Source organism: Marmota monax, unplaced genomic scaffold (assembly GCF_021218885.2).
Source record: "Marmota monax isolate L192 unplaced genomic scaffold, Marmota_monax_Labrador192_F-V1.1 WCK01_AAM20220418_F8-fsc00051, whole genome shotgun sequence".
NCBI lineage: Eukaryota > Metazoa > Chordata > Mammalia > Rodentia > Sciuridae > Marmota > Marmota monax.
In genome coordinates, this window is record NW_026695202.1 from 9910634 (window position 1) to 9923985 (window position 13352).

The 13352-nt window shown below is 58.9% G+C and overlaps 1 protein-coding gene across 3 annotated transcripts in view; it reads left to right on the forward strand.

Annotated features, from left to right (window-relative positions):
- The window catches only part of Triobp (TRIO and F-actin binding protein), a 50909-nt gene that overhangs the window by 22630 nt on the left and 14927 nt on the right, over positions 1-13352 (forward strand). For 2 of the 3 annotated variants that reach the window (XM_046429446.1, XM_046429447.1), the window contains exons 1-2: positions 6606-6779; positions 11393-11449. In XM_046429446.1, the coding sequence (XP_046285402.1) occupies positions 6606-6779; positions 11393-11449 (231 nt within the window). Of the gene's footprint in view, positions 1-502; positions 581-2817; positions 2956-6605; positions 6780-11392; positions 11450-12486; positions 12491-13352 lie in introns of those variants that run through there. The other variant, XM_046429448.2, reaches the window with a different exon arrangement.

Below are 13352 nucleotides of genomic sequence, written 5' to 3' on the forward strand. Positions count from 1 at the left end.
GTGGGACAGCGGGTAGACTGTCCCACGGGTGAATGATAGGTGCCAGATGTGTGAATGGGATGGATGGATGACGGACAAATGACCAATGGTGGATACACGGATGCTGGAAGAGTAGAGGGTGGCTGCGGGGTGTGCTGGCGGGCTATGGATGGAGAATGTCACAGGGATGAGTTAACACTGGGTGATGAATGGGAAATGAGGGCTGGGATGATGGTGGATGGATGAGCAGATGTTGAGCAGACGGAGGAGGATCTATACGTGATGGATGGAGAGGTGTTGAATAAATAGAAGCTGGATTGGGAGTAGGGGTCGGTCGGATGGTGGATGCCGAACGGATGAGAGGGTGGATGACGTTGGATGGACGGATGGACACTTGGACCCACTGATGCTGGGTGTGAGATACAAGTTGGATGGATGGATGAGAGTGGGACAGATGAGAGTGGACAGACAGATGGACCCTGGGGAAGAACCTGGGTTAATCTGTATTCTTTCTCATCTCCAGTTCCAACCAGAGGAGTGTGAGGCGTCAGAACCAGGCAAAGGCCAAGATTTACTGACTGACCAGAAGCAGGCAGACCCGGTAGTTGGGTGATGAGTGTGGGCATGGGCACAGGGGAGTGGAAGGGAAGGAAATCAGGTGGGAAACCAGGTCATCTGTGCACATGGTGGGGGTTTGGAAAGCTGGACAGCAGGGTGACTCTGGCTTGGAGACCTGGGAGTGGCCGGTCCCGGGGTTGAAAGCCCGGGGCTCTGTTTCTAACTTGCTGGGCTGCCCTACAAAGGTCGCTGCCTTTCCCCAGGCAAACGTGGTTTGACCCTGATGGTCTCTGAGGGCAAGGTCCTTCTGGTTCTGGGGGGCTGGACCAGGCTGAGGGGCAGGGTGGGACATTTAAGAGCCAAAGAAGTGTTGAGGAGGGCTGGGTCAGCTGGGCCTGGAGGGTCTCCAGGTCCTGGGGGAAGGGACATGTGATCAGGGGGGTGGGGTGGGACCTGTGAGGCCGCTCTGGGGCCAGGCTGCAGCTGGATGGAGCGCCCTGCTCTGCCCCACCCCTCCCCACAACCTGCCAAACAGATGATTCTCATCACCCTCAGCCTCCAGAGGGCTGGGATCAGAGCAGAGGGGCAGAGGGCAGGTGACACACTGTTCAGGGCTGTTTTCCTGGTCCTGCTCTTCCCTGTGCTGCCTCCTGAAAATCCAGGTGTGACAGGAGAGCATCTGTCTGGCAGCCTGGAGCCCGAGTCTGGCCCTGCTGCTTGGGAGCTGGGGGATCTGTGCACCCCTCCCTGTGCAGAAGAGGAACAGGCAGGGGTCATCCCAGGTCACATAGCCAGTCAATGGCTGGACTTGAACTAGAACCCAGGCTCAAGACCCCCACCCAGTGTTCCCTCTGCCCCTGCCCTCCCGCTCAGCTCTCCCCTGATCTGTGTGCTCCTTGTTAGCAGCTTGCTGGGCCAGTCTTCCCTCTGTGAGATGGGGATGGGACAGGGGACTCTGATCACTATCTGGGTTCTGACAACGTTGCTCTTCCTCTTTTGGAGTAATTTCTTCATACTTCCTGAAGCCACAGCTTTGTGAACAAAGAGGAAATAGCAATACTGGGGGACCCTCTGGTCTCCCAGCCACGTGGATAACCTCCCAGCCAGCCCCCAGCAGCCCTGACTGCGCAGACAGACGTGCTGACTGCTCCATTGGGTCTTCATCTGTGCGCTCCCTCGCGCACATCTGTGTGCAGGGCTGGGTCAGCCGGAGCTGGAGTGCCACTGCAGGCCCGTTCCAAGCTGGTGCTCAGGGCCGCGATGGGGGCACGGTAGCCAGGTGGGGCACTCTGTCCTCCAAAGCCTTGCTGGCCTCTGCTTAGAGGCTTCCAGCTCTGCTTCCAGGGAGTGTGGACTCCAGCTGTCGGGGGCACGGGGGCACGCCGCCTCTGATCCCCCCTCCTGGGATCTGGGGGGCTGGACCAGGCTGTGGGGGAAACAGGAGTGTGCACATTCAAGGTCAGCTTGGGCAACTTAGCAAAACTCAAAACCAAAAAGCATCGGGGATGTGGCTCAGTGGTCGAGCACTGGCCTAGCACGTGCAGGGCCCTGGGCTCGATCCCCAGCCCTGCAACCAAACCAAAGACCAAAGGAAAGCCCAGAAAATCTGCGATTCCAGAAAGGTACGCGTCCAGAGAGGTACGCGTAGCTCTGTCCCACCCCTGCCCATAACCCTGTGACTTTGGGCCAGTCCCTCTGCTTCCCTGGGGTCTGTTTCCCCAACAAGGAAGAGTTCAAAGGAACATTTTGGGGCTCTGCCAGAGGTGTCTGCAGGTGTCTGTTCTGTGACTCATTCCTTTCATGTAACCTGGGGTCACAAATCTACTGCCTGATGGCTAGGCAGGTGACAGGAGTAGGGGCTGGGGGATACTTGTATGACCCCTTGGCTCCAGACATTGTTGCTCTGAGGAAGAGGAGCCTAGAGTTCAGCACAGATTTAACGGTCTCTGCGTCTCTAGAACCTAATGTGAAACAGTCTGCCCACATCTCTTGGGGTGGACGCGTGCGTCTAGGACACGTAACCCTCCCCTTGGCAACCTGGGGTTTGACTCTAGGGTGTGGGGTGCACATCCCCAGGATGCTGAGCCCCAGGGGCCCTGTCTGTAAAACACAGTGAGGTGTGAACCAGTTGGCAAGCTTCTCTCCCGGGCAGTTCTGGGAGGGGAGAATGACGGGAACGCTGGGCTTTTGAGGTGGCAGAACGGGCAGGGGAGGCTGTGGCCAGGGATGCCCCCATCCTGCCAAAGGGACATGTGGCCAACACTGGACCCTGTTTGACAGGCAGACAAGAGGCCAGCAGAGGGCAAGGCTGGGAGCCCACTCAAGGGCCGACTGGTGACCTCATGGCGGATGCCCGGGGACCGACCCACGCTGTTCAATCCGTTCCTGCTGTCTCTGGGGGTCCTCAGGTGGCAAAGGGTAGGCTGGTTCCACGGGGCTGGAGGGGTGAGGGTGGCAGAGGAGGGAGGGCAGGGAGGAGGCTGATGTTAGTCCCAGAATAGTGAGGGGGCTAAGCAGGGATTGGGGCCCCACACAGAAAGAGCTCTTAAGCTCCTGACAGTCTCTGCGAGGTGGGTTTTCTTGCCTCCAGGGCAGGGTGGGGGCTCTTTTTGGCTTTGGGGGTGAGGACAACCAAATAGCCCAGTGACTGAGAGCTTCTCCTTGGTAGCTCCCCCCAGCCCTGTGCCAGGGGAGCCAGGCTGGGGAGAGGGAAAGGCGGGGGAGGCCTGCAAGGGGCTCTGGGATTGCAAAGTGTGCCTGGGTCTGAGCCAGTTTCACAAACATCTGGCGTTACGTAACCATCCCCTGCCCAGAGAGGCCTGTAAACACTCTGGCCTCTGATTGGGGCTTCCTCAAGGGCAGAGAGGGAGGCATCTGGGACCTGTACCCTCCTGTCCCCTTCGCTTCTGCTGCATGTCTAGGGGCTGCAGGCTTGCCCATGGCATCTCCTTTATTGGTGACAGGCCAACTCTTGTACTTTGTATAGTCGGCCCTGGCGCTAGCACTAATCCAGGTACCTTAGAGACAGTGTACCCATTTTATAGATGAAGGGACTGAGGCTTAGAGACGTGAGCTGATTGACCTGAAGTCACACAGTTGGGTGTCCTGGAGCTGATTTTCCGCTTCTCATGTGAGATAAGGGTTGCGGCCAAACTTACCCAGCCCTGGTTGCCACATCCATTGGGGAAAATCTGCCCAGAATTTCAGGGCTGCAGGGAGGGCTCTGGGAGATCCAGAGGCACAGAGGTTGGAGAGGGTCATCCACTTCTCATCCACATCATTATTCCTCTTTAGGGGATCAGGGCACCAAGGGCAATTGGGCAAACATAGTGATCCAGGTAGGGTGGTACCTTCGAGGCAGGGGCAGGAATTACCTTATCAGACTAGCTAAAGTCACCAACACACAGCAGGTCTGCCAGGAGGGGACACGTTCGTCCTCGGTGGAGAGAAGGAGGAGAGAAGTTGAGGACAGCACCCTGGGGTAATGATGATGGTGATGGTCACCAGCAATGACTGTGTACCTACTGTATGCCCAGCTCCATGCTCAGTGCGCAGTGCGCCTGACCACACTTGATGCTCACCACCAGTCACAGTTAGACACATGTTGCCCATTTTGCGGATGAGGAGATAAAGCACAGAGGAAAGTCACGTGTTCCAGGTCACAAAAGGGCAAGCGGCAGAGCTGGGATTCAAACCCTGCTCTGGCTGATCTCAGAGCTGGATGTCTGCAAACCCTGCCCAGCACCTGCTGCTTCCCCTGAGTCCTCACCTGCTGTGCGCTCTGGCCCGTGGCCCCCTTCTCTGAGCCTTACCTTATTATCCTCAATGGAGCAGTGGGTTGAGGCCGGACCGCCTGAGTTTGAGGCTGTGGTCTTTGCCATCTTAAAAACTCACTCCTGGCGTTGCCAGTTGTGTTTGGCTAGCCTGGGCCATGGCTTCTTTATTTGGTGTTTATCCATTTAACCAACCTTCACTGAGGAAGCACTGGGGGCCAAGGCCTGGCACACTCCATCCCCGCCCACAAGGAGAACAGCAAGGTGAGGTCCCTGAAAGGTAACTGTTTAGAACACAGCATGGCCATGACCTTGGTGGAGGGATGTGCAGAGGCAGGGGCACAGGTCTGGGCAGCAGAGGCAGGGATCACTCTGGAGGGAGCACGTGGCAAGGAGTTTCTAAGTTTAACTGGACACTCTGGCTCCCTTTGGCCTGAGGCATGAAGGGTGAAGAGAATAGTCCAGGCAGACATTCAGGGGGATGAGGAGAGAGGAAATGAGTGTGTGCATGCGTGCATGGGTGTGTGGATGACAGGGTGGGAAGTATTCCAGACATGGCAGCCAGGAGGTACAAAGGAGCTGGTTAACCCCGGGAATTTCCAGTAGTGCGGCGTTATGGACCCTGAATGTGAACGTACCCTTAAGAGGGGGACAGTAGGTGGGCCTGGTTGTGATGACTCCCCAGGATGAGAAGGTACAGCTGGTCTGTTAGTATGCATTGAGTGAGGAAAGACTTTGTACAGGGGAGTGCTCTGGTCACTGGGTTGAGGGTACTAGAAGGTGAATCCCTGACCAGAAAACCAGAGTGTGGGGCTGGTGTAGTTCCCAGGCCATGGGCCAGGCCCCTGGGGGTAGGTGGGGTCTTCGGTCTGTTCCTCACTCTCTTGAGGCCTGAGGAGAGTGGGAAGTACAGAGGAGAGTGAGAAGCCACACAGGTGCCTGAAGGCCAGTGTCTAGAGTGAGGTGGACTTATCCTCAGCCTCATTCTTCATGGTGGGGAGACTCCTAGCAGAAAATGCTGAGAAAGAACAGCAGGTCTCTGGACCTCCATTTCTTTATCTCTGAAATGGGGATAGTCATTACAAGGCAATAATTTCCTTTAAAATCTTTTTTTCATTTTAAGGGATACAATACCTTTATTTTATTTATTTTTATATGTTACTGAGGATTGAACCCAGTGCCTCACATGTGCTAGACAAGCACTTTTTCCACTGAGCTACAACCTCAGCCCCACAAGGCAATCATTTTTAACCCCAAGTCGTCAGATGAGATGAAATGGTGGGTAATCCAGGCTCCCTTGCCTCCCATGCCTCCCACCTAAGGAGGGCTAAGTAGGGATCAAGAGGTTGTTTCACATGCCTTACTTGGATTAAAGCTTAATCCTCATCTCAACCAGATGAGGTAATAGCATTAGTCCATTTACAACGGGTGAAACTGAGGCAGAATCCAGTGCCTTTCTTCAGGTAACAGTTTGGCTATGCTACACAGGCTACCAGTAGCCAAGAAATTCCTCCAAGGACTCCTCATCTGCAGGCCTCAGATGAGATCTGCAGCCAAAGAGCCTATAACTGTCAAGAGCTCTGGGAACATGATGGACGGGTGCACACCCACCCGCAAGAACCAAAAATGAGAAGGATCTGCTTGGCAGGAGGGAGCATTTGGGGAAGCCTTTACCATTCAAGAACTCAGTCTGCGTGCCATCTTACTTACTAACAATTCTGTGTCTTACTTTGTGACCTTGGGCAAGTTGGCCCACCTCTTTAAGCTTCCGTTTTCTCATTAGTAAAATGGAGACAAGGAGCACTCCCTTTCAGGTCTATGGTGAGGACAAAAGTCGTTTACAAGGTAACAGGTGTGCCCCTCGAGTCGTTAGGGCTAGATGCTTCGCCCATGTCCCCATCCAATCAAGGCGCGGAGACGTGGTTGGCCCAACGCCCCTAGCTGGGGGCTAGGGCTGGGGGGTAGCCAGGGCGGCAAGGAGGCCACCCCCAGCTCCCGCCCCGAGCAGTGGCTGGACGGAGTCACCTGCACGCCGGGCTCTTCCTTCCGCCAGGCAACCGGCTGCGGAGCCGGACCCGCCCTCCGTGGCTCCCTGCCGCCGCCCCCATCCGCCCGCCGGGCCTGCCGCCCTGCCGCCCCCGCGCGCCCGTCCCTTTGGGCAGGCCCCGCCCCCGGACCCGTCCCGCGCCCCCATTGGTCCGATCGCGCCCCCCGCCGCTGTTTGTCCCGGCGTTCCCGCCGCCCATTGGCCCGCCCGGGTCCTCCCAGGAAGTTTGAAAAAAAAAAAAAAGTTTTATGGGCGGATGGAAGGGGCCGGGACTGAGCTGGGGAAGGGCAGGGCTGGAGGAGCGGCGGGCGCCGGCCGAGAGGGGCGGCGGCGGCGGGGTCCCCGCGCCGCGGAGCCCGGACCGAGAGCCCCTTCCACTGTCCCGCCGCCTGGTCCCGCCGCCCCGGGGCGCCGCCATGACGGTGAGTGCCCCGCGCCCCGTTGCCTGCGCGCCGCCGCCGAGGCGGAGCCCCTCCGCTCCCCGCCCGGGCAGCCCTCTCCTCACTTCCCGGAGTTGGGAGGTGGTGTCGGCAGCCAGACCTGCCTCCGCGCCCCATCCCCTCGTTACCGTAGGAGCCCAGGCGACCCCAAGGAGCTGGGAGCTCCCGGTCCCCGGCACCCCGCTCGCCTTGACGGGACCAGTGGCGGGCGGACTCGAGCGAGCCTGTCCCACCTTCCCTCCGACTCCCTAGAAGACCCGACTTCCCGGGGTTGCCAGGGGCTCCGGCCCGGGAGGAGCGCAGATGGGCCTGGCCTGGGTTGGGTTGTCTCCGGGCTGCTTGACTGGGTCGCACAGACCTGGCCTGCAAAGGCTGGCCACCCGTGTGCGCGCTGGCCCGAGATTAGGAGGGCGAGAAGGGCGGCCGGCCCCACCCCACGGCCCGGGAGCCATTCTGAGGCTCTGAAGCTGCGGGATAACATACTTTCCCCCGCTTGGGCTCTGGGGCCTTGAGTGGGGCGACACTGCAGGTGGGGCGGTGGGCATGATGGCAGGAGGTTGTATTTCTCTGGGGGATAAGGTCTACTCAGGCGTTGTCAGTACCTGCGCCTTAACGATCATGTAGAGCCTCATAACTGAATTCACTGTTCCTACTTCCCAGCAAGATAAACTGAGGCTTGGACGGGCCTTGGTGAGTTGCCTGAGGGTTGCCCCTAACGTAAGGGAAGAAGTGCCCCTTTCCAGATCAGTCTGGCCAACTGATCATGATGTGCTGGAAGGGAGGGGTGGAGCTGCTTTTGATTTCTGGCTAATGCATTAGGGAGGCTCCAGAGTTTGGTGACCCTCCTGGGGTTAGGATGAGCAGAGGGTGTGTGTGTGTGTGTGTGTGTGTGTACACACACACACACACACATATATATATATATATATATATATATATATATATATATATATATATATACACACATACACATACACATATACATGCACGGCACATGCGCATTCTACCTTCCAGTGAGTGAAGTCCTAGTGAGGAGTGGGCTGGGCTGATGGAGGCGGGGCCCATGTGGGGCCCCTGGCCCTGTGAGCGGGATGACCTGGCGCTGCTGCCTGGACTTCCTCGGCCTCCGCACATCCTGCCACCTCCCTGCTGGCCCTTCCTGTCGACAGCAGCCTCCCCTTCCCTGTCAGGGAGCAGAGGGGGACGTGGGGGGAGGAGCTGAGTCAGTGTCCTGGGGCCAGGGGGAGGTGTTTACACTGCCCACTGGGTGCCTGCCAGCCCCTGCACTGGGTGCTTTCACCCTACCAGATGGAGCCTTTAAGGTCTGCGGTATAGTCCCCATCAGACAGCTACGGGAGCTAAGCTGTGGAGAGGTGAAGCAGCATGCCCGTGGTCCCTCTGTGGCTGGGCCACAGTTTGTGTCCAGTTCTGTCCCATTTTTTTTCCTAGGGAGAGATAAGAGATGTGTGTGGTTGCAGTTCCTGTGCTGCACGCGCTGAGCAAGAGTAGGCTGACAGTTCCTCCCCGCTAGTGGGAGGAGGGCCTGGGGAGGGAGATTCCTGTGATTCTAGAACTTTGTCAGGTGATGGACTGGGGAGGAGGGCAGCGTTATGGGGGAGGGGCATGTGGGTGAAGGCTGCTGTTGGGGATGCTGAGAGCGTAGAGGAGGGCTGGCAAGAGCACCTGGAGGCTCAGGAAAGCCTGGTCGTGGGAAAGGGGAGCCATCACAGGTTTGGGAGCAGAGACAGGCTCCTAGTCACCAATCTGGGGCTCAAGTGCTCACCTGGCTGCCATTTGGATCTGAGCCTGCTCCAAGCTGCCTCTCCTGTGCCTGACCCATCTCCCTGGCCCCCACCCCTGACCGAGCAGAAGGCACAGTACTGAGGGCAGGTAACTGCTCGAGGCTGTAGGAGCTGGTGATCTGGCGCTGGGCCTGGGGTCGGAATCCTTGTCTGCCACTCTTGCCTTAGTCCCAGCACAGCATTGCTGGGCGTCAAGTTATGTGCTTGTTCTCTTGTTTACGGTCTGCCACTCAAACCCACCAAGGCAGGGGCTACAGCCCTTGTTCCCAGCTGGCTTCCTGCCCTAGAACAGTACCTGGTGCCTAAAAAAAAAAGGTTGCTTTTTGTTTTTCCTGCAAAGACTCTTTGAGCTCCAGTGGGGTCTGGGTGAGCAGCCCACCAGGGGGAGAAGTAAAGGTCTTAAGACAATCTTGACACAGTGGGGCCTCTGTAAGGGGCTGTGGATGAGCGGCTGGTGGGTGGTAAGTATGGGGAATGGGGCCTCAGAGGTGACAATTAGGGCAACTCTTGAGGCACCAGTGGGGACTTGCTTGGCCGGCAGATGAGGGCACCTAGTATTTCAGGCTGAGGACAGGGGCAAGTGTGAAGGGCTTGGTGGCCTGGCATGATGTGGGCGCCGAGGCTGGGGGAGCCAGGTTGGGACAGCAGGTGGAGGCTTTTGTCACATCCTGAGGCAGTTATACTTTGTTTTGGAGACACCTGGAACCAACCTTTCAGGTCTTAAGCAACCCTATGACACTAGGCCTCTTTGAGTGAGCAGTGTGCTTAGAGGGGTCCATGGCCTTGGTCCAGGCAGGAGGCAGGGCTGACCGGTGGCCAAGGTCTGGGAGGACAGCCGCAGGAGCCTGTGGCTACTTCCGAAAGGACAACGGGAGCACTGAGCATCCTGCAAGTGCCAAAGGGTGACTGGCCACAGAGCCAGGGCAAAACAGGAGAAATGGAGTTGGCCATATCTTTTGAACCTGGCCCTAGGTTTCTGTGCCAGAGATTTTAAAAACTTGCTTTGGCTGCCTCCTTTCTCGCAGGTCGCCTTGCTAGGTCGTGCCTGACATGGCTGTACTGGTCTGTACTGATCTCTGAAGGGTCACCAGGCTGCTCTGTCTGCGGCAGGTTCCGGCCTCTTGGAAGGCTGGGGGAGGGCAGGACCCTCAGTCACTTGCCATATCAGGCATCTGGGGCTCCAAGAGGGATGTGTCCTAGAAAGGTCACAGCTGTTCCACTTTCCAGGCAACCCTCAGAGCCCCCGCCTGTCATTGCAGTGAGGGGGGGAGGTGGGGGGATCCCTGGCTCAGCTTCTTGGGTCCGATTGGCTGTCGTCTGCTCAGCCCACCCAGGGGTTCTCCCCTGGGGCTTTCCCCTGGATCAGCTCCATGGGCCCTGCCCAGAAGCACAAGAATTTAGGCCAGGGAGGCAGAAGAGGTGTGATTGGCAGCTTTTTCTGAGGCCTGCTGTAGCCAGGCCCTGTGGCAGGCCCCGGGCCGTGGAGGGTCTGAAGGGAAGTAGAAGTGTGGTCACTGGTTTTCAGGCTTGGTTTGGGACAGGTGGCTGACGGGGCAGGCAGAACACAGAGCAGACAGGACAAAACAGCCCTGGGGCTTCCTGGCTCAGAGCAGAGCCTGTCTCCTTGCTCAGACAGGTAGCAGGGTGAGGCCGCCTGTCTTTGAGGTCCCCTGACCATGGCCATGCATAATTCTGGATGTCCAGGCTGCTGGCCCAAGCCCCTCTCAGCCAGCTTCCTCCACCTGAGGAGAACAGGGCTCCCTGGGAGTAGGACTGGTCAGGAGAGGTGGCCAGGTCAGGTGGCTCTGGTTTCCAGCTGTCGCCGCCCACCCCACAGAGCCATGCCACCCGGCTCCCTCCAGGCAACCAGATACCTCGGCCTGTAAGCTGCGATGCAGGTGCTGATAGGTGGGCTCAGAGCCATGGCAACAGGTGGCTGCCTCCTCCCTGTCTGCCAGCCTCCCAGCCTGTGGGACTGAGACTGCAGAGGGACCAGGACATAAACAAGAGAGGACCCCTACAGGCAGGGACGGGCTGGAGGCTGGCACCCTTCACATGGACATGGTCAGGGATATGCCCGGATGTGCAGCTTCTTCCTGTAGGCCTGAGTGGGGTTTCTAGCTGCAGGCTCCCCAGGGAGCATGCTGCAGCTGGGAGCCCCCCGGCCCCGGGGTCGTGCCCCACTGGGCAGCACCTGGCAGGTAGGGCTTGCCAGGAGTGAGATGCTGGGCCTTCCCAAAGAGACTTGGGGGACCAGAGGGTTTCTGACCCCAGCCTGGGACTGGCTCCGTCTTTAAGGGTCTCCAATAGATGAGTAGAGGGTGGGACTAGGGGGACCTCAGAGGGTCGGAGCAAGGGGTGGGCAGAGCTTTAAGGTGCACACCTGGGCTCCCTTGGCCTGTCAGAGAGGATGGGACAGCTTGCTCCGACTGTTGCTCTGTGTTGTCCTCTGAGCCCCTAGGAGACTCTACAGGCAAAGTCCCCTCACCCCTTCTTTCCCCATCTTGGGTTAGGAAGGCTGGTGGGAGGGGAGCTTGGACATGGGTGGTGTGTATATCGGCCACTGGCCACTCCCTGGGCTCTCATGCCAGGTGTTGGGGAAGGGGCCAAGCTGCCTCAGTGGTGGGGAGCCCACCTGCATGTGGGGTAGGTGTTACCTGGGCCCTCAGCCCTCTCCTGGTTTCTCAAGACCTCAACCTTACCGGGGTTGGGGCAGGTGGGTGTAGTACCCCGTCCCCCCCAGCCCAGGGGCTTCTTGTTGGGCCTGACCCTCTGCCTCCTCACCCCCCACAGCCCGACCTACTCAACTTCAAGAAGGGATGGATGTCGATCTTGGATGAGCCTGGAGAGGTAGGAGGGCCGGGCCAGGGGAGAGGCTGGCTTGGGCTTCTTCAGGGCCTCCCTGCCTTCCCAGCCTTCTAGAGCCCTGGCCTCTGGGGGTGGGAGTGGGGCCCAGAGTGAAAACCCTGGGGGTACATTTCCTGTCCAGTGGAGAAGAGGGCCTGGGTCGTGCCGATGGGAGGAGTGGGCATCGTCCTCCTGGATGATCTGCAGTATGTGGGTCACCCTGAGTGGAGGGAGTAGAGGCCTGCTGGTCCACACACCAGGCCCCATCCTCTGGTCTCACCAGGGGCCGCTTGTCCTCCCCCCTCACAGGGGTCGGGCAGGAAGGTCCACAGAGATCACCAGGCCTGACACATGCAGATCCCCAAGACTCAGCCTTAGGGTGGGGCTCAGCGCAGCTCAGGAGTCTCACCAACCTGGGGCCCCCGCTGGTGGAGCCAGAGCCTTCTCTAGGCCTCAGCAGCTCCGTCTGTGATATACCCGTGATGGGAACTGAGTGGAGACAGAGGCACAGAGATAAGCGTGGACAAGTCCCCACAGCCCTGGCACCTATTGGGGTGATGACCCCTGCCTTTTTCTGTCATATCTGTCTTTGGAACCAGAGAGGACAGTGACCACTTCACCAGCTCTGCCCTTTCGGCTGCCAGGCCTGCCTGGGAGTGAGAGCTGGCTCCCCGCCACCCAGCCTGGGAGGGGACACAGCCTACCCCAGTCTGCGTGTGCCTGCGGCTCGGGGCTGCCTGCAGCCCGCATGCCAGGCAGGGCTCCGGGCCAGGGGGGACCTCATTGTATTTCCTGCCCACATGCTTTATTCCCTCCAGCCCACAGCCTTCCGTCCCTGCTGCCTGCCGCTGTCCTCTGGTGGCTGCTTTCCAGACTCACACAAGGCCTGGCGCCCTGCCAGTGACCCCTTCCTGGCTTCCCCACCCAGGGTCCCCGGAGGGCAGGAGCATTATGGGCCCCGCCCAGAACTGGCTGTTACTCACCCTCTTTCACAGGGTTTTGGAATGTCCGAGCTGGAAGGGCCCTGGGAGCCCAGCCAGCCCAGTCCCTTGGTGCACAGGCAGGAGAAGGCCCACCAGGGTGGTGGTCCCCTCCTCTCCTGGCAGCACCTTGGGCGGCCCAGGCCTACAACTCGGGACTGAGGCCCATGGCGCTCCTCCCTTCCGTCTCAGAGCCGTCCTGCAAGGACCAGAGCCCCATTGCCACAGCACCTGCCGCTCTCAGAGAGGCAGCTGAAGTCCTACTTAGGGAGGGCAGGGTGGCTGAGCCAGCGGCCTCTTAGGACCACTCCCAACAACCTCGGCCAGGCCCCTGCCAAGTGTCGTGAGAAACACAGGGGTAGGTACTTCTCGCCTTGCCAAAGGCTTGGGGACTTCTTGGTAGCCCCAGAAGACTAAAGCTCAGAGAAGTGCAGACAGCTGCACAAAGGCACTCAGCCAACAAGGGCACAGGCACACCCCAGGTCCTTGGATGTGACACCCGAGTTCCCAGGAGATACTGAGTGGGAATAAGTGGGGAGGTCATCCCTGCACACCCCTGAAAACTGACTATGGCCCAGGGGAAAGGAAACTAAGTGCTTGCAACAGCACAGGTAGGGCTTGATGATGGGGAGCCCCAGGAGGGCTGGGGCCTGGGCGACACGCACTGACCCTGGCAGGACACGGACTGCCCGTGGCATTCCAGTAGAAAGGCCAAAGCCCAGAGTGCATCTCGTGCCCCTGCCCCTTACTAACATGTTTTGCCACCTGACCCTGGACTAGAGGAGATGGGCACCACAGAAAGGTGCCCAAGTCATCACGTACAGGTTGGCGGAGCTCACACGCTGCCTGTGCCCAGCTCTCTGTCCCCTCCCCTGGGCCTCTTTCTCCTGTCTGGGAAGTCTTTTGTCCCTGACCACAGGTGTATG